This window comes from Numida meleagris, chromosome 5 (genome assembly GCF_002078875.1).
Source record: "Numida meleagris isolate 19003 breed g44 Domestic line chromosome 5, NumMel1.0, whole genome shotgun sequence".
In the NCBI taxonomy this organism is placed as follows: domain Eukaryota; kingdom Metazoa; phylum Chordata; class Aves; order Galliformes; family Numididae; genus Numida; species Numida meleagris.
Window position 1 is genome coordinate 11,434,844 of NC_034413.1, and position 19,992 is coordinate 11,454,835.

Sequence of the window (19,992 nt, forward strand, 5' to 3'; positions counted from 1 at the left end):
TGCCAAGAAACTGGTGGTTCTAAGAAACAAACCTGTAGCATTCTGCCTTGGACTGTGGTCTGAGCATCACAAGATGGCTGTGAACAGCACAGTAAATGTCCTGTACATCAGTCCTTAAATACAAGCTGCATTTTAACATTCTCCTCAACTCAGATACAACAGTACTGCACACTGCTAAGTAGCATTCACATTCCACCAGAGGCATGGCTAAATCTCACTGACAAATTTTAGAATCCATTTTTTAGCAAATCAGCAGAATTTGCTTTAGGAGAAAAAAAAAATCCAAGTAACATCACATGGCATTAATTATTCACTCAGCTAAAAAAACTAATGCCACCACTGTTGGCTTTGGACCAGCAGCAGAACACACTGGTTCTAACATATTATAGAAACTGGAAATGATTTAATAAAGTGGCATCAGGTCTCATGACTATAAAGAGACTGAATTTTCATCAGCCCTTCCCAAGTGAAACTACTGTCCAAGGAACAGAGTGATTAAAAAAAGAAAAAAAATTAAAAACAAAACCAAAAACAGACTACTAACAAAGAAAGGAGAGAAGATAAGGAACAGGCAGTTCTCAAATCTTAACAACACAGGAACGTTACAAATGCCATGACAGTGGAAAATTGGGGAGAACAGGTCCAGAAGACCTACTAATGTGCCAACACATGCCTAGCACATGCTCTCACACACAGCCACACACTTCTGATGAGCATGACAGCTATTAAATGAAGCATGACAAGAAACTGTGATTTCCTTTTCTCTTAATTTTTTTTTGCCTACTTGTGACCTTTTTTTTTTTTTAACCTGTGCTGAGATCAACTATATTTGGTGGCACAAGGAATGATAAAAAAAATTCACCACTGTTCTGAAAAAAAAAAAAATGTATCACCAACAACCTTTAAGGGCAAACTACGGAGTAGAAGATGAGTAAATGCATTATTTGCTGTACAATCTGATCCAAAGAAGATCTGAAGAGGAGAGATGATCAAAAGGCAGAGCTATCAATCTGCTTGATCTTTGTTCATTGGCTTCATATTCTTCCCCAGTTGACCCAAACTGACAATGCGCATTTTCTTCCTGGATTGTTTAAAATACTACATTGTATCCTTTACACCCATACAAAATGAAAGGAGAGACCCAGTCCATTTCACATTAACTTTTTCTCTCCTTTGAAGACTATGCCCAAGTGTTGCATATTCATTACTAAATCAAAAACACTTTGCCTGAGGTCTGTATTTCCTGATGTGCTGCAATGGGTTCGGGACCCCAGCTGTCTGCTGGGAGATTTAGAGCACTGATATTTAATAGTAAATTATAAGGTAGAATAATTCATTTTACATTTTCTTGCTGAAGTAGCATATTTATAATGGTATACTCCAGAGCCACTAAACAAAGATGAGGAGAACACATCATTTCTGTTTGCACAATACAGTCTCCTGGTTACTGTGGCCTGCCCTTAGCCACTTACATTTTTGGATGCCAGTCTGTTCTTAACCCACTGGTAGATCTCACTTAAGTCACATCTCCCACTACTTCCCAGTAATACAGTGGAGCAAACTGCAATATATTCCTAGCACATTTATGGAAGCCAATTTTCAGCACACTTCACTAACTTCACAAACTTTTTTTTTTTAAAGCTTTGACAAGCTTTAAATAAAAGCAAAGCAGCTAATAATACCAAGATGCTCTATATTTAGTAATTCTTCAAAGTCTGCTGCTGAGATCCCACCATATCATTTATAGGATAATGGCTTCAAGCTCAAACCCCACTTTCATCTCATAAAGCAGCCTAGGCCCATCTTCTGACACCTCATAGCCTTATGGTTCCTCTGGGTTCTCTAATGACAATGTACTGCAAACACAGCATCAGATCCGTACTAGGAAACTTTTAAAGTATACCAGCATTTTGGAAGGAAATAGAAGATTAATTTGCTTTTCTCCAAGTAATGCCAGATGTATTTAAAAGCCACAGATAAAACTAAGTGCAAAACGTGCATAGTGAATTAAAACTAGTAAGAGCATAAACAATCCCCTCCAATAGCTGCCAACTCACAGACTCTGTAAGCTGGTAGGAAGCATATTTATTAGATTTGAAGACAAAAGAATTAGTAGGAACTCCTCAATCTTTCATTTCTGCTTTCCTACTTGAAGTTACACAAGCATACACCTCATCAGAGTTACTACATGAGTGTAGGATTAGATAAAAAAAAAGTCATAGAATCAGAGAATGGCCTGGGTTGAAAAGGACCCTTTAGACGATCTAGTTTCAACCCCCCTGCTGTGGGCAGGATCACCAACCACTAGACCAGGCTGCCCAGAGCCATGTCCAGCCTGGCCTTGAATACCTCCAGGGACGGGGCATCCACAACCTCCTTGAGCAACCTGTTCTAGTGCATCACCACCCTCTGAGTGAAAAACCTCCTCCTAACACCTAACCCAAATCTCCTGTCTCAGTTTAAAACCATTCCCCCTTGTCCTGTCACTATCAACCCATGTGAACAGTCACTCCCCCTCCTGTTTATACGCTCCCTTCAAGTACTGGAAGGCCACAATGAGGTCTCCCTGGAGCCTTCTCTTCTCCAAACAAAACAAGCCCAGTTCCCTCAACCTTTCTTCACAGGAGAGGTGCTCCAGCCCCCTGATCATCTTGGTGGCTCTCCTCTGGACCCATTCCAAGAGCTCTGCATCTTTCTTGTGCTGGGGGCCCAGGCCTGAACACAGTACTCCAGATGGGGCCTCACACAAGCTGAGTAGAGGGGGACAATCATCTCCCTCTCCTTGCTGGCCACTCCATTTTTAATGCAGCCCAGGATACAGCTGGCCTTTGGGGCTGCAAGAGCACACCACTGGCTCATGTCCACCTTCTCATCCACCAGGACCCCCAAGTCCTTCTCTGCAAGGTTGCTCTCAAGGAGTTCTTCCTCCAGTCAGTATAAATACCTGGGACTGCCCCAGCCCAAGTGCAGCACGCTGCATTTGGTCTTGATAAACCTCATTAGGTTCACATAGGCCCAACTCTCCAGCCTGCCCAGGTCCCTCTGGATGGCTTCCCTTCCCTCTAACGTATCAACTGCACCACTCAGCTTGGTGTTATCTGCAAACTTGCTGAGGGTGCACTCAATGCCATCATCTATGTCACTGATAAAGATGCTGAAGAGCACCAGTCCCAAGACTGACCCTTAGGGGACACCACTTGGGACCAACCTCCACCCAGACACAGAACCGCTGATCACAACTCTTTGGCTGCGACCAGCCAACCAGTTCTTAATCCATCGAACAGTCCATCCTTCAAATCCATACCTCTCCAATTTAGAGAGAAGGATGTGGTGAGGGACCACATCAAAGGCTTTGCAGAAGTCCAGGTAGATGACATCTGTCACCCTTCCCCTGTCCACCGATGCCATCACTCCATCATAGAAGGCCACCAGATTGGTCAGGCAAGATCCGCCCTTGGTGAAGCCATGCTGGCCATCTCGGATCATCTCTTTGTCTCATATGTGCCTTAACATGGCAACCAGGAGGATCTGCTCCATGATCTTCCCAGGCAAAGAGGTGAGGCTGACAGGTTGCTTGTAGTTCCTCGGGTCATCCTTTCTCCCCTTCTTAAAAGGGGGAGTAACATTTCCCTTTTTTCAGTCACTGGTGATTTCACCTGACAGCCATGATTTTTCAAATATGGAGAGCGGCTCAGCAAACACATCAGCCATCTCTCTCAGAACCCTGGGATGCATATCATCTGGTCCCATGGACTTTATATATATGCAGTTTCATGCAGAGGTCTCAGACTTGTTCCACTGTTACAGTGGGATGGAATCCACTCCCCTCCCCCTCACCTAGAGATTTAGGGTCCTGGCAGACATGGGGATCCTGACCACCAGCAAAGACTGCGGCAACGCACTTACTGAGCACCTCAGCTTTTTCCATGTGTGAGGAAGCCAGTTCTTCGTTCTCATTTATCAGAGGGGGAACACTCTTCTTGGTCCATCTCCTCCTGCTTATGTACATGTAGAATCCCTTCTTATTATTTTTCACATCCCTTGCCAAGTTCAGCTCCATCTGTGCCTTGGCTTTCCTTATCCTATCTCTACACACGTGGACAATGTCCCTGCATTCTTCCCAGGCTACACAACCCTGCTTCCACTTCCTGTACATTTCTCTCTTTTCCCTCAGTTTAAGCTGCAGGTCCTTGCTCAGCCATGCTGGTGACACACCTCCTCTGCTTGATTTCTTCTGCTGGGGGATGGAGAGCTCTTGTGCTCTCAGAAGGGAGTCCTTAAAGAGCTGCCAGCTCTGTTCTGTTCCTGTGCCCTTAAAGACAGTTTCCCAGGGGATTCCACCTGGCACTTCCTTGAGCAGCTGGAATTTTGCTCTCCTGAAGTTCAGAGTCCTGACTCTGCTTTTTGCCAGGCCTGCATCCCTCAAGATCACAAACTTCACCAGGGCATGGTCACTACAGCCCAGGTTGCCTCCAATCTTAACCTCTCTAATGCTTTCCTCTGCACTGGTGAGCACCAGGTCAAGTAAGATTTCACATCAGGTCAGTCTGTTTAATACCTGGACCAGGAAGTTATCCTCAACAGACTCCATGAATCTCCTGGATTGTCTGCCACCCGCTGTGCCGCTATCCCAGTGGGTATCTGGGTGGTTCAAATCCGCCATCACGACAAGAACCTGTGAGCACAACACTTCCTGCAGTTGAAGCAAGGCCGCTGTCAACAGTTTACGGGCGTTCGGCCAAGTTCTGTGACAAATGGGATGGGGGACCCACGCCCTGGGAAAGGGAAAAGGGAAAAAAGAGTAAGGAGATGGGCCTGAGAGCAAAAACAGTGGCAACAATCTGAGGAGAAACAAACTAATTTACTAAATAAGATATTGGAATGAAAAACAACACACTATAATACAATATAATTACAATTTAAGCTAATAAATCCAATACTATGAGAAAGAATGTCCAAAAATCAAGGTAGGCCTTACTCTAATACCAACGATAAGATGGCTGGGAAGCGAGATGCTGCCAGGATGAGAGACGGGTGGAAAGAGAACAAGGTCTTGTGATCTGCAAGTTTTTATCTTTCCCTCTAACTGGAAAACAATAACAGAAGAGCAAAGTCCCCTGGGGAATGCAGTAGTCCTTCTCTTCTGAGAACCAGGTACATACACTACATGATGTTATGATGTGGAATACCAATAACCAAAAATCATAAAACCATGACAGCCTCATCAGACTCCCCCGATCAGGTGGCCTGTAGTAGACCCCAACCACTAGACTCCTTTACTGGACCAATACTTGATTTTAACCCATAAGCTCTCAACCTGGTTATGGCTGTTTCTCAGACACAGCTCTTCACAATCTATCCACTCACTAACATAGAGGGCAACACTAACATAGAGGGCAACTTCCTCTCCCCTCCTCCCCTGTCTATCCCTTCTGAAGGGCCTGTAGCCCTCAATCACAGTATTCCAGTTGTGAGATTCATCCCACCATGTTTCCCTGATAGCAATTAGGTCATACTTTTCCAGTTGTGCCACAGTTTCTAACTCCTGTTTATTTCCCATGCTGCATAGGAAAGGATTTGTTCAATTCTTTTTTTCCCCCCCTCTTTCAGAAAAGCTCTGATCGCCAAAGCTGAGTGCCTCAACTTCCAGGAAAACCTGGAACCATCACTTTCTGCTATGCTACCTTACCTCATTGCCATGGTAGATGCAGATAGGAACAGTCTCATGCAGCTCACAACTGCCTCAGCAAGACTGGAATGGCAGTTTTGTCCTTGAAATTGAATATACTGCTTTACCTTTTTTTCCTGCATGTGTATTTCCCAGAATTATACTCAGACCAGGTAATTTGCGGTCTTCAGAGAAAGATAGAGCTGAGCAACAGAGTTGGTCGTAGTTCTTTTAGTCACCTAGGTGGAGGCGGGAAGAGTGAAAGGTCCAGGGACTTCTTTTGCTTCAAATATTTTACACCACACGCAAAATGGATATTCTGCTATACTAGCATCTAGGACAGCTTCAGAAAGTGTCCAACTGCAAAGTTCTGTTTTCAAACTGTTTGGTTTCGATAGTGCCTCACTTCCCTCTGCACAACCAGACCAGGGGCAGAGGGAAGCCTATAAAAAGGAAGAAATAACTGTGCTTAAAGGTGACATCATTTGCTTTTATTTTCAAGACAGCAGCATTACAACTTTTAATCTAAGTAAGAGAGTCAGCTCAAGGACTGCCCAAAAGAAATACCTGCAAATAGGCCACAGATGACAGGTCACCTCTGAGTAAAGCCACCATTTTCCTTCACACAGAATACATGGTCAGTAATGACTTTCTGCCTCCTGCCTATGCCTCCTAACAGGAAAGAGGTTTCACTGTTTTTTTCAGCACAGATTCACCCAAACATTAAGAAATGCAACCAGAAAGGGCCCCACATCAAATTATGCTAGATCCTCAAAGCTCACACTGAAGAGAGGCACTGATACTTCAGCAAGCATGTGCCCACTGACAACTCACAGCCCATAATCACACGCCTCAGGACTGTTCTTCAAATAGAGCTGGAGGTAATTTCTGTATGTCTGTGGATCAGTAACCGTATCCTTGACAGCTGGGTCCTTCTTCATGGCCTCCATCCAGTGTTGGAGCTTTGGAGTATGAGTCAAAACGCTATGAGAAAAGGAAAGAGTCTGAATAACACAAACAGGAAATCAGGAGGGCATCAAGGAAGGAAAACAGCTTTAGTAGTTGTTTTACTGCTTGTTTTGCTTTCTCTCTCCCAGTGTAACATTCAGCTCAGAGCAAGTGACAAACACATAACAGGCCACAGAAGACAGATTGGCATTTGGAAAGGAAGATAGTTCTTACAGAGCTTGTTCACTCTGCAAAGTTGACAAAAAAAGAGCAATTACTGCGCAAGATATCAGTAAGTTTCTGCTTGTGTTATTCCTACTACAAAAGAGACCCTATTTACATCTCTAATCTGCCCTGAGTTGAGGATAGAGGCTTGCACACCTCTGCCCCTCCCGAGTATTTCATTAGTGGTGATTCTTTAACAAACACTCTCACAGCTCACAAACTGCTTCTCTCCTCTCTCTAGAAGACTGAGATAAGCTGTGCAGCTTCTACTAGTCTGCAACCCAGCAGTTCAAAATGGAGACACAGTCTATTAAGGAAACAGGATTCAGCCAACAAAATCCACAACGCCACTTGTACACACTTAAGAAGTATACGGCAAAATGAAAGCTTAACAGTGCAAACTTTCTTTTCGTTTTCTCCTGGTACGCTGACTTGAGAGTATTCTGCATTCCAGTCTCCAAATCCCAAGTTTACTTAAAGCATAATCTTTCTCGGTAGCTCCTAACTCTTGTTCAGAAAGCATCTTAAGGTGGCCCAGATATTTGATCATTCAAGACCTTGGTAACTCCAGGTCTTCGGTCCTGTACAGCTTGTAACACCTCACCTTCCAATCAAGGACCACACAGGAAACAAAGCAGAGCAGCAGTCCATCAACAATGTCCTCATCTTACAATAGTTTTAATTCATTTGCAGGACTCCTTGCATCTTCCTTGTTCTTCAAGAAGAATTTAGTCACCAGGATGCATCTAACTGTTCTATACTCATCATCCTGGTTCCAGCTGGGACAGAATTAGTTTTCTTCTAAGACGGCATGGTGCTGTACTTCAGATTTAGAGTGACAATAATGTTGACAACATACTGATGTTTCAGTTGTTGCTGCACAGCGCTTACACTAAGGACTTTTCAGCTTCCCATATTGTCCTGCCAGCAAAGAGACTGGGGGTGGGACAGAACCAGGAGAGCTGACCCAGACCCAAGGTGGCCAAAGAGATATTCCATACGATATGACAGTATGCTGAACAATAGAATTGGCCAGGGGGGCTGCTGCCACTCAGGGACTGGCTGGGCATTGGTTTGCCAGTGGCAGCTGTTTTCTGCATCACTTGTTTTGTTTATTCTTTTCATTATTTTGCTGTTGTTGTTTTTTTTTTTCCTCTTTTTTTTTCTTAATATTTCTTATTGAACTGTCCTTACTTCAATACATGAGTTCTTGCACTTTTCAATTTTCTTCCTCATCCCACTGAGCAAGCAAATGTCTGCATGGTGTTTAGCTGTCTGCCACATTAAAACAACGCTCATTTTCCCGTTTTAATACCCATCTCCTCATACAAGCTGACTCTTTAGCCCTGTGTTAAACCAGCTACAAAACAGGACACTGGTGTCAGTGGAGAACTATGTTAACCCAACACCATGGTAAATGTAAGGATGTATCAAACATCCACTTATGTATTAAAGAAAATCCATTACAAAAGGGACAGGTCTACTACCTATAGCAAGGCAGGATACAGTTCATTCTTCACAAAACAAAACCAGCCTCCTTTCTAAGCCTAGGATTTCTGAAGAGGAGATATTTTATTTCAAGCTTAAGTTTTTACATTAACAAATTTGAACCTAGGCCTCTATGCCTCTACTCTCTTCCAATAAAGATCATTTTCTTCTCTCTTGTACGGGTGGAGACAAAGCCCTGTATTTTGACCACTACTTCCAGATCTGAGAGAATTTTTAGGAAAACAGATCTGGTGAAATGAAGCATTTTTTCCATAAGATTCCTAAACAACTCATCTCTGATTTAGGATGTTTACCCCTGCCCCAGAACTGCAAGAAAGCTCACAGTTTCTTCAACAGACCTTAAAAGCAGCCCTTTGCTGCAGTGTATACAAATACAATATACGAAGAGTATACAGCAGCACTTCAGTAACATGCTAGAAGCCAAGCAAGGTACTCACTCCGTCAGCTCGAAGGCTTCCAGGCGTTCAAACCAGGGCCAGATCATGTAGTCAATCAGGGAGGTGGAGTCCCCACCATAAAACACAGTGTTGCGTTGAGAGAGAATCTGTGAGGGACAAGAGATGACAATTACCCTCAGAAGGAAGACTTCCACATCAGGGGATGACAGTAACAAAAAGCCCACCTCGAGGTGGAATGCAGGCATCCTGAAGGAATCTGACAGGAAATAATGTATGTACAGCACATTTCCCGTATGCATACAATATCTGGGGAGTCAGAGCTGCTAAGTAATGCAACTGTGATATCAAATTTAACTATTATTTCATACACTGTCAGTCCACTTCTCCAGCGCTGGTTCAACAACTGCCACAAAACATTAATCATTAGATATCTACAGCTCCTGCATCAACAAAAAGAAACTTATCTCACAGAATCTGTTATTTAGTGATTTCTGACCTGTAAAAAAACAACAGTGGCTGAGATGAATCAAACAAATATGCACATACATTTCTAGAGCAACAAAGCCAGATAAGTATAACATCCAGCTAAAGTAGAAGACAGTTTTAGCAGGGACTCTTGACCCATGGCATTTGAATCCAAATGGTGTCAGGAAAATACTCCTAACGTTATATCTGGAACTGGATTTGATTCCAGGCACAAGAGGAACAGGAAATATGACAGTCACATGCAACAGAAAGAGACCTCCACAGCTCAGCACATAAAGCAGGAGGACCACAAAAAAAAAAAAAAAAAAAAAAGCATATTCGCAGCACATTCTCCTTGTTACACTTACGCTTCTGATATGTTTCAAGTGCCATGGTGGATTCAAACTTAACACTTGAAGAATTTCCAGATCCAAGCTTGCTCTTTAGAAGACTAGTCCCCCTGTTTTTAGGGGCTTTGACATTTTTAAGATGGAACTCCTATGGCATTTACACCCTGCCCCTCAGTCCCCATGATCTAACAGAAACTTTAAAGCAGTCTTTCCAAAAAAACACCTCATGCTGTCTAAATCATCAGGTGCCTCGCAGAATGCAACCTGACAGTTCCACAGTTCCAGACACAGAAACATAGCTCCCTCTGTTGGGGAGCAGCAAAAACAAGGCAACAATGTTTTAAAACACGTGCCTTCTTGGCTATTGCTCAGTACAACACTGCTTGTCAATAACTATAAACACTGGTGTGTTATCAACATTGTTTTTCTCCTAGAACCAAAACACAGCACCATATCAGGTACTCTGAAGAAAAAATTCCACTCCAGCTGCAACTAAGACAATGTATCTTACAATGGGCTGAGAAGTATTTGCACAGCTCTACCCCTTCCTGCCATCTTCAGTCAACCTACAGCTGCAAAATTTGCCAGCTTATACTAAAATAAAAACATCAAAGAAGTAGCAAGTACTTCACAGAAACAAAGTAGGAGGAAGCTTAATTCCTTCTTAATGTTCTATAGATCTGTATTTCAGGGCAAAGAAATACACTTGGTTTCTCCCAAGAACTCAAGTATCATCTGAACTATACAAACAGCAGCCTGATCAGACAGATGAGAATACTTTGAAAGCAGTTTTACTTTGGCTGCACAAGGGAGCAGGGAAACAACGCATAGGAAAGTACTGGAAAACTATTGCAAGCTTTGCATCAGAAGAGACATGCTGAAGCATCAGTCTTTGCTCAAGCCAAACAAGCATTAGCTGTGTCTGCTAAAAATGCAGAAGGAATGGATTTGTGATAAAGACAAGTCCAGCAGCTCTTCAGACCATCCAAGAACCACTACCAATACTAAATAAGGATTGCGAAGTTCCTAACATGGAAAAGCCACCCGACACTTCCTGGAGCTCAGCTGAAGTTGCGTTACACCACTGTAGCAGAACATAGCCCAGGGCTGGATTTCTGCAAAGGACAGATTACACTCTAGTGGTGCTGTTGTTCATCCCAGGCTGAGGGGAATAAATTGAAAGACTGTTCATTGCTATAGCTATCACGTGAATGAGAAGAGATCTAACTCCAAATGCCGAAGCATGAGAGGGGAAAACAAATAGAGAAACAAACACTCCAGAAATCAAGGGAGTGGGAGAGAATCACATAACTGCCTGGCTGCTTGCTATCGTGAAATGCTCTTACCTCTTCAAGTTTGCCAAACTTTTCAGCTATTTCTGCTTTCAGCGCTTTGAGATCTTTTCCTTCTTTGAGTGCCTTGGAAATTATAGCTGTTATCTGTAAAGAGAAAGCTTTCAATATGCCTCTTACAATAATGCAAGCAAATCACTTGGAGCTTAAGATGTTAAGATATTATTAAAAAGCTAAAATCCATTAAAATTCTTCTATACTTCAGAAAAGGGAAATAAAGGCTTAAAGGAAGATCAAATGCATATAATAACGGATTTTAGTCTTGCAGTGAGAGAACAATGAAAAAAGGAGCATGTTTCCAGTTTGCCCACATCCAGTAAAGTGGTAAGGTGCAAAGTGATATGCTTTTCCTGGGTATATGCTCATGAAAACCAAATGCACTTTAATTATCAACATTTGGGGTACTTTTAAGAGAAAAACATGCAGCCCAAGATATGCAGGCTTCTACAGACCTGCACATTTCACTGTCAATTACCAAATTAGAAAGTTAGCATGCAGTACAGAATGTTGCCCAGAGGTCAAGCTTACCTATAGTCTTCAAAGTTCGTATACATTTTCCTAAGATATTGTCATTCATACAACTAACATTCACAGCTCAGCTCTTGCAAGATGCTCCCCTGTAGTCCTTTTCCCATTACACCTACTCAGAAAGGCCTGTCATAAACAAATCTCTTCGTCCTTTTATACTCCTTTGTTCACATCTTTCTCTTTGCATCTTCCACTTCTCCCCCTCTTCTGCTTCATACTCAAGCTGACTTCTTTTGTTTTACAGACCCTTCAAAGTACATGGTTATATTATCTACAATCAGAGCATAGAAAGCTTACTTCCAGTCAGCCTCAGTGCCAGACTCCACCCCATACTGAAAGCCAAAACCAGCCTCCTTAACAAAGTCCAGTGGCCACAGCCACCTGCTATCTCTTGGCCTTGGTTGCAGGCTCTTTCAGTCAGGCACTCTTCACATTCTGCATTTGTATAGCACTGGTACTTCCTACAGAGAGACTCATTAAAATATAGCAACTGTCACTACCTAGATCACAAGCATTCCACTAGTTGGGCCTACTAATATTTCCTCTACTGCAGGATGCTCAAAATCCTGCCTCAGACATATACACCCTAACCAGCTTAGCTGTCTTCCTGAATCCATGCCTTCACATTAAATCTGGCTGCAATTCAGATGCACAGTGATTTATACGAGCTAACAGTACGAAACTCCAAATTTCTCTAGTTATATAAATGGTTTTCCTACACACAAGACATTTCCTCTCAAGTGATGAAAGCAGCATTGGCAATACAGCTGCAGATTTTGAAGCTCCAGTAAAGTAAGAAGCACAATCCCACCCTGATCACACAGTACCTTTGAGAAGCGTTCGAGGAGCATCTTCTGAAAGGCTCGCTCATATGGGTCTGAAGGCATCAGCTTCTTGCCCGGAAACGCTTCATCCAAATACTCACAAGTGATCGGGGATTCACAGATTAGCTGGCCCTTGCTGGTCTCCAGAACAGGAACCAGCCCATCAGGGTTCTTCTCAAAGAGCCAGTCTGGTTTGTTCTTCAGATTGATGTTAACTACTTCATGCCTAAAAGAATGAAAGAAACAAGACCCAAACAGGTTCATCTCCACTGCAGTCTAGCCCACATGCAATCGTAACACTTCAACAATTACAGTACTTGAGAAGCTGAATCCTCATTCTCCTGTTCCCCCTGGTCCTCCCTGAAGCTCTTTCTAGGATTAACCATTTGGCACGTAGAAATACTGCCAGGAAGCACTTCTCTCTACCAGAGATAAATAGCGCTGACTTACAGTGACTTGTTTATTAAGCTAATAAAACACACAAGCAGTCTGTGAGCAGCAGCCCTGCCAGTCACATTGATAACAAAGATCAAGCTTGGCATGCAGCACATGCTTATCATATGATAACTCTGGGACATTCAAAGAGGAACTTGACTGCAAGTAAGCCAAAGCTGAATTAAGAACCACAATAGACCTTTAATCTGACTTTTTATCAAAGATCAAATCTGGACAGCATTCAGACTACTCGCCTTCGATTCCTATTGCCTGACATACAAAAGGTATGCAGGATAAAAGCAAAATAGATGCTGATTAAAAAAAATACTGGAAATTTGTCTTAGCAAAGTATAAGTTACTTTCAAGCAGGACCCCAGAAAATTCCCAGTAAACCCAAAGATTTGCTAAACACAGCTGAACATTCAAAGCAAACAAACATCTACGAGAAGGTACCACCTTCAGGCAGCAATAAAAAACCCTCCCAGATCATTACACTAAAACAAGCTTCTCAGCCCTCCAGGACAGCCAAAGACACTAAAGACAGAGAGAATTAAACTAATTTGGATGTTTTAGTGCTTCCTATTTGGAGGAAGAAAGATAAACAAAAAAAAACCCACACAACACGTTAGTATCAGAGCAGAAATGTGAGGAAAGCATTCACTATGCTAAAACTGACTGCCAACCCAGTGTTAGTTAGCTACTGGCCTGGGACTTGGTGGGAATAAGAAGGTGAAGAACTCTGTCAGTCTGAAGCTCTAAACTAAAGGAAGCGCTAGTTCCCTTTTTAAAACTCTTAAATGCTCTGCAGAGGACTTGGGAATACTGATGGATGAAAAGCTGGACATGAGCCAGCAGTGCATACTTGCAGCCCAGAAGACCACCTGTATCCCAGACTGCATCAAAAGAGGAGTGGCAGCAGGGCAAGTGAAGGGACTGTTCCCCTCTACTCTGCCCTCATGAGCCAGGCCTTCGGCTGCCAGCACAAGAAGGACATAGAGCAGGCCCAGAGGATGGCCACAAAGATGATCAGAGGGCTGGAGCATCCCTCCTACGAAGAAAGGAGGAGGGAGTTGGACTTGTTTAGCTTGGAGAAGAAAAGCCTTCAGGGAGACCTCACTGCAGCCTTCCAGTACTTGAGAGGAACTAACAGGCAGGAGGGAGATCGACTTTTTACAAGGCCTGATAGAGTAAGGGCAAGAGGGAATAGCTTTAAAATAAAAGAGGGGAGATTTAGGCTAGATGTTAGGAAGAGATTCTTTACTCAGGAGGGGAGGCCCTGGTACTGCTGCCCAGAGCCGTGGGTGCCCCATCCCTGGAGGTGGTCAAGGCCGGGCTGGACAGGATCCTGGGCCCTGATATGGTGGTTGGTAACTCTGCCCACAGAAGGAGGATGGAACTGGATAGGTTTTAAGGTCCTTTCCAACCTTAGCCATTCTATGATGAATGGACGTATTGTTTCTTTTTCAAGACAGCCACAAGTGGTGACATCTATGAAGTTCATAGAACAGAGGAATAAGAAGACTTCATAGGAATATAACACTTTCCTCATTAAAAAGGTCGTTTGCTTACTGCCACATATTGCTAAGCAGCAGCATAAGCATACACTGACTATTCCTATCTCCCAGCATTTCTGCTGCAGCTTACATGGAAAACAAACAGCATGCTGTAAGGCTCCGGTCACACTTACTCCAAACAGGGTCAAGTGCCGTTACTACAAACTGACGATGACTGGTTAGGGAAGAATGTAAATAAACATAGGGTCCTTGCAGTGTTCTTCCCCCTGCTGATTTATTTTGGGCCTTTGGATAATTCACCTCACACACAACCTGCTTATCACCCCCTTCAGGAAAAGTGTCCCCCACCCCAAATAAATAAATAAGTAAATAAACCAAGCTTTATAGCAAAGCCACACACAGACTCCACTTTCCATTTAGTTACTTGGGGGATGCTTAACAAAGAGCCACCAATGACGGCCAGGTACGAAGGGGAGCTCGAACCCAAAACCCAGGGAGGGACCGCGCCATCCAGACAACCTCACCTGATGCCCTTGGCACGGAGAACGAGGCGCGTCCTCTGGGCGAAGGGGCAGAAGCGCATACTGTACAGCCGGATCACGCCCTCGGGCACCGGCCCCGGCGCCGCGCTACCTGAGGAGAGAACGGACCCGTCCGTTACAGCCAGGACCCGCCCCGCAGCCCCGCGCAAGACACCCAGCCATGCGGCTAGCACTTACCCTTGCCCAGACTGCGAGAGTGATCGCCCGCCATGCCGCCGTACCGTTCCGCACAGAACAGCAACGCCCTACACTTACCCGCTGCCGCCGCCGGCCCCACCCCCATGGGCGGCCGCTGCGTGGGAGGGAACCGCGGTCGCGGAGGCGGTGCTTCTGCCAGGGCTGGGAAGCGCAGCGGAGGTGCGAAGACGTTGGGGTTTTGTGTATCAGAGAGGGTTTCTGCTGAGTGTCTTTCACAAAGTATCCAAACTGATCAATGGCCCCCGAAGTAAAACTCCCCAATTCCAGGGGCTCCCCTTGCACCCACCCAGCCTTCAAGCCAGAGCTGCACCTGATGTAGAAATGGCATTTCATAGGCACCAGCCCCAGCTGAGGGGAGGGACAGGCCCTGCCCTCCTGTGGATGGGCAAATCCATCAAACCCATCAGGGCTGACAGAGAACGTGGAACTTCCTGAGACTCATCAGAGAATTCATGTTCCTGCAGCTGGGAAATTGGTCCTGGCGGTGACTTTTAGTTTGGTCCTGTCACAAAGAGCAATATTTCTGATGCAATCCTTCCTGCAGGCAAACACTGCCATGGCCACCAGGAAAGCAGCCACACACCTGACAGCACTACCCGCTAGAAAAGAAGAACGTGATTTTTTGTGCAGTCACTGCTGTTTGGCTATATAACTAATAAGCAATGCAGCAGTGAAATGGTGTGGTAATTTCTTGCTGAGTCACTGCTGTTTGGCTATATAACTAATAAGCAATCCAACGGTGAAAGGGTGTGGTAATTTCTTGCACAAGCCTCCCATGCCCCTGGCAAACAGACACCCTTTGCCAACATGATAATTTCTCCCACCCCTGAAAGAACTGCGTGAGGAGTCATATTTTTTGTTCTGCTGAGTGCCTACCATGCGTATGGTTTCAGCAATATTTTGGGTCATAAAAAAAAGAAGTTGGTCAGTCTGGTAACCTGTAACACAGAGAAAGTAAGGTAGAAACACAAATGTTGTAATGTTGCAAGGTCTGCCTGCTGCAATAGGCAGATGCCATGGAGCTGCAACTGCAGGACAGAAGAAAGCTTCCTCATGCTGTCTTGGTTCTACATGGCATAGATCTCCTATGGAGACAGGAGGTATGGTGCAGGCCTGTGCTGCAGCTTCCAGTGCTGTGTGCTGCTCTAGCACAGATAAGCAATAGCAAAAAGCTGCAACATCCCCTTAAGAAAGGGAAACATGAGATATTAGTGCTAACTCTGCTTTAGAAATACTTGGAGATTCCTACTGTGCTACAGCACTAAAAGTTCTAAGTGTGTAGAGAAAACTTGAAGCTGTCCTTCCTCCTCCTTCCAGCAGCCATTTGCTTCTCAGCTGCCTTCAAAGCTCTAGGATCGCTATCTCAGGAGCCCAAAAAGGGCTACCCAGGGTGAGGCACCTCAAGGCAGGAGAAGTGAAGTCACAGGAGAACAGGTGCACCTCACCACGGGAAAGGCAGCACACCATTGGAACAAGAGTAGCAAGCGCATGTCTACAGCAGGGGTGGCCAGGGCAAGGAACCTGCAGCCTTGTCCCCAAAGCTGAGTCAGACAGATCTCCAGCCATGATTACCCAGGTTAAGAAACTCAGGGCAGGCAGAATTACCCACAGATCAGCAGCAGAGATGATAGATAATTGCCCAGATCAAAGGTGGCCCCTCACACAGTATTACCCGCGGGCCAGGGAGAAGCACTGGTCACCCTCTAGAGAGCTCTTTTGATTACTTAATAATTACGATTACAAAAAGCTGAACAGAAAGCGCACTGACCTTGTAAATCCCTCCCTCCCCCCCCACCCCACACACACACGCACACACTCGCGCGCGCTCGTTGGTTGGTTGCAGCAGGAGAGCGGGCCAATCAGCTGCCTGCTTTCATCTTGGTGCGAGGCGCTGTCCCAGCTAATAGTAGCAGCCGGTCTTGTTTCTAGGAGATAGCGTAACCAGATGGCGGCCGGCGGTGAGGAGCGGGGCTCGGGCGGCCCAAAGCTTGGTGCCGAGGCCCTGGGGGACGGCCGCTGCTCCTCGCCCGACGAGGTCACCCTGGAAGTGAGGTGGGGGCCCGCGCCCCTTGCGTTTCACAGCCGAGCCCGTCTGCCTCGGCGGGGCGCGTCGCGTCTTGTCGCCTGGCCCTGGTCCCTCACGCTCTAGATTAGTCCTGTGCAGTTGTCGGACAGGAGTGCATGTCTAGTAGGGAAAGGATGGAGGCTGCTGTGTTCTAGGTCTCTGTTAGTGTGGCAGGTAGTAGGAAGAGAGAGGGAAATAAGCATTTAATAGCTAGAACTGAGCTCTTGGTGGATTTGCATTAAACTTGGGTTTTGCTTACCTCCCATAGCAAAGAGAGGTTCTGAAAATAGGAGTAAGCAACTCTAACTAGCTTTAAGCAGGAGTCTGATGAGTTAATAAGTGTGGCATGACCTGTCTGTACCCATGCTCCACTTCTGGCACAGTGAACCCGTACAGTTTGGTCCTGTTCATGGCTGCTTCCTTTTCCTGTTTTATCCAAGCCACGTCAACCTCTGAAATTTCCCTGGTTGCTCTGTACCTCTTAGATCCCACCACTGCCTCCTGAAACCATGACACTCCTGCCATAGCTCTTAATGTTTCTTTTATTTTCAGTTCCCAGTCCCATGTCTCTCTCTCACCATTTTAAACTTGGATGAGTCTTTCATAGCAATCTAGGATGTTTAGGCAGGTTTTTTTTCCCATGTAGTGGAAGAGATGCTTAAACTTCGTTATCTGGTATAAGCATTTTAGATGTTTGATCAAATTCCATAGCTAGGATGAGACAGTACCATAATTAGTGGAAATAAATTTATTTGCAGTTTTATTAACTTATTAAAAATATATTTAAAAAGTCAACCTTAAATATTCTGATACTTGCTGAGTAAAATGATATTGGCTGAAGCATGCCATCCCTTTTCAGAGAAAATCCCTTGTGTAAACTTGTTTTATTTGGAAGAGCTGTGGTCCAGGTTTTCTGCTTTGTGAAAAACACCATTATGAAATGAAAACGTTGTGCAAAATTTAAAGTAAATCAAGCCCTTTTTCATGTGAAGCACAATTTCCATAAAATAGAAACATTTACAATTTTGCCTTTCTTTTATACATTCTAAATTACTGTTGTGTTAGTATGCATATCAAATTTGAAAGAAAGTCCTGAAAATCATTTTGCTGTGGGAAGTGGGAATACTGTGTTCTGTGTCTTAAAAAAACACAGAATTTTGATAAAACTTGTGGTTTTGAATCAAGTTCTATTTTCAAAGAACTCGTATTTTTCAGTGGCAAATTTCCAAGTAACTTTTGTCCATCTATGTTTTACCAGACAGCAAAGTCTGTCTCTGAAGTAAACAGAAGCAAACAGAAGTAGAAAATTTATTTCCACTCAGACCTAGGGCTGGAGAAAAGCATAGAGCTGATCCTCTGATCATGTTCATAAAGATCTGCTTGTGTCATGGTCATATGTCTAGTGCTTGTGTAAAAGGGGCTGGAAAAATACTCAAGAGCTGACACATCTATACTTTGTTGCCATGGCATTCCATTCGTTAGCAAGGATAAAAAGTCAGCGTGCTGCCACCCTCTCTGCCTACATTTATTCCTCTTGTGTCTAGCTGAAGAGGCCAAGAGTAGAAACTGCTGAGAAGATATCATCAGAGAAGTTATTGCTGGGTATATATACCTTAAGAGTAGTCATTAAAGAATGTCCTTTACTAGGAGACCCCTGAGGCTCTAGAATAACCTGGTAGTTTAACTGCTGATCTCCTATACTCTAATGTTAAGACTGAATTCTGCTCATGGAGGGAGTATACAAATGCTGCTTGTAGTTGCAAGGGGCAAAGACCTCTTCCAGCCTAATGCTATTATCTGGACAAGGATAAGAGATGGGAAGATATTAGAAGGGATGGTAATACAGTGGTGTTGACGACAGAGCATGGTGGTATGCCAGAGAAATGTTGCTATGGTGCTACCAGGCTAAGATGTGGCTCAGACAGGCATCTTAACTTAGTGCTAAATGCAAGTTCCTGTGATGAGGGAATGCTGGCGTTGATTATCCATGTACTTTCTCAAAGATAAAAACCTCTGCAGATAAGAATTTGTTGACACTGTAGTTTCATAAGGTCACTCCTCTTCAGTACTTTACTTCAGTCCATGTATAGCAGAAGCCTATTTTACGTTCCCTTTTCATAGTTTTTTGAGAAATGTGTGTATGTAACTGTTTTAACACCTACTTGCTCTTTCTTAAGTTGGGTTCAGGGATTCTCAAACAAGAACTTTGGCTTTATCGGCAATCAAACTGTCTGCTACCCTTGTGGCAATTACATCCTCTTCTTGGACATTAAAACAAAGAAGACGACAGCGCTGCAGTGTCAGACCGGCCAGGTGGGAGCCCTTGCGGTGAACACGAACCGGGGAGTGCTGGCCTTCTCAGATCGGAAGCTGAATCCTGTCATATATATCTACAGTTTTCCAGAGCTGAATAAACTGACAGAATTAAAAGGTAGTGGTGTGGTAAACTTCCTTGTCACCTTTTCATTAAAACAATGTTTTAAACAGTCCATTTCTGAAGGATTTTCCACTGCACTATTTTTAGTGAGACTCAAGCTAGGGAGGAATATGACAATATAAAATAGAACTGTTATAAGGAGAAAACAAATTGAATGAATTTGAATTAATTACAGGAAAGTACAGTATGAATAACAAAAAAAGAAAATCATGTTGCACTAGGCTCCCAAGCAGACTGGTGAGGTGGTCTGACATGGAGACACCTGAGCTGTGAATTATGGTTCTTGCAGTTCAAGTTTGGGGTCTGTGATCTAATGAATGCTTTTGCTGTTCCATATTATTTCCCTCCTTAGTTAATTTGCTTACCTTCTCCATGGTTCAGTTTCCTTGCCGTTTCAGTGAGGGTCATAATGCTTCCTCACCTCGTGTAGATGAATGAAATTGACTGCAAAGGATTTCCAGGTACTTGAGGAAAAAAGCACTTCGCAATTCAAGGCATTAGTGAAACAAATTGAAAAAAATCCCCAACAGCTTA

At 44.1% G+C, this 19,992-nt stretch overlaps 2 protein-coding genes across 4 annotated transcripts in view; one reads left to right on the forward strand and one right to left on the reverse strand.

The window, feature by feature from the left end:
• On the reverse strand, positions 6,138–15,094 carry GSTO1 (glutathione S-transferase omega 1). The gene is made up of 6 exons (XM_021398610.1): positions 14,936–15,094; positions 14,741–14,849; positions 12,271–12,493; positions 10,910–11,002; positions 8,788–8,894; positions 6,138–6,652 (listed from the first exon to the last, which is right to left on the reverse strand). Exons 1-6 carry the CDS (start codon positions 15,039–15,041, stop codon positions 6,499–6,501), a joined length of 792 nt encoding a protein of 263 aa, XP_021254285.1. The 5' UTR covers positions 15,042–15,094; the 3' UTR covers positions 6,138–6,498.
• The window catches only part of CFAP43 (cilia and flagella associated protein 43), a 47,065-nt gene continuing 43,928 nt past the window's right edge, over positions 16,856–19,992 (forward strand). For all 3 annotated transcript variants that reach the window (XM_021398607.1, XM_021398608.1, XM_021398609.1), the window contains exons 1-2: positions 16,856–17,008; positions 19,199–19,452. In XM_021398607.1, the coding sequence (XP_021254282.1) occupies positions 16,902–17,008; positions 19,199–19,452 (361 nt within the window). In that variant the 5' untranslated portion in view covers positions 16,856–16,901. The remainder of the gene's footprint in view (positions 17,009–19,198; positions 19,453–19,992) is intronic.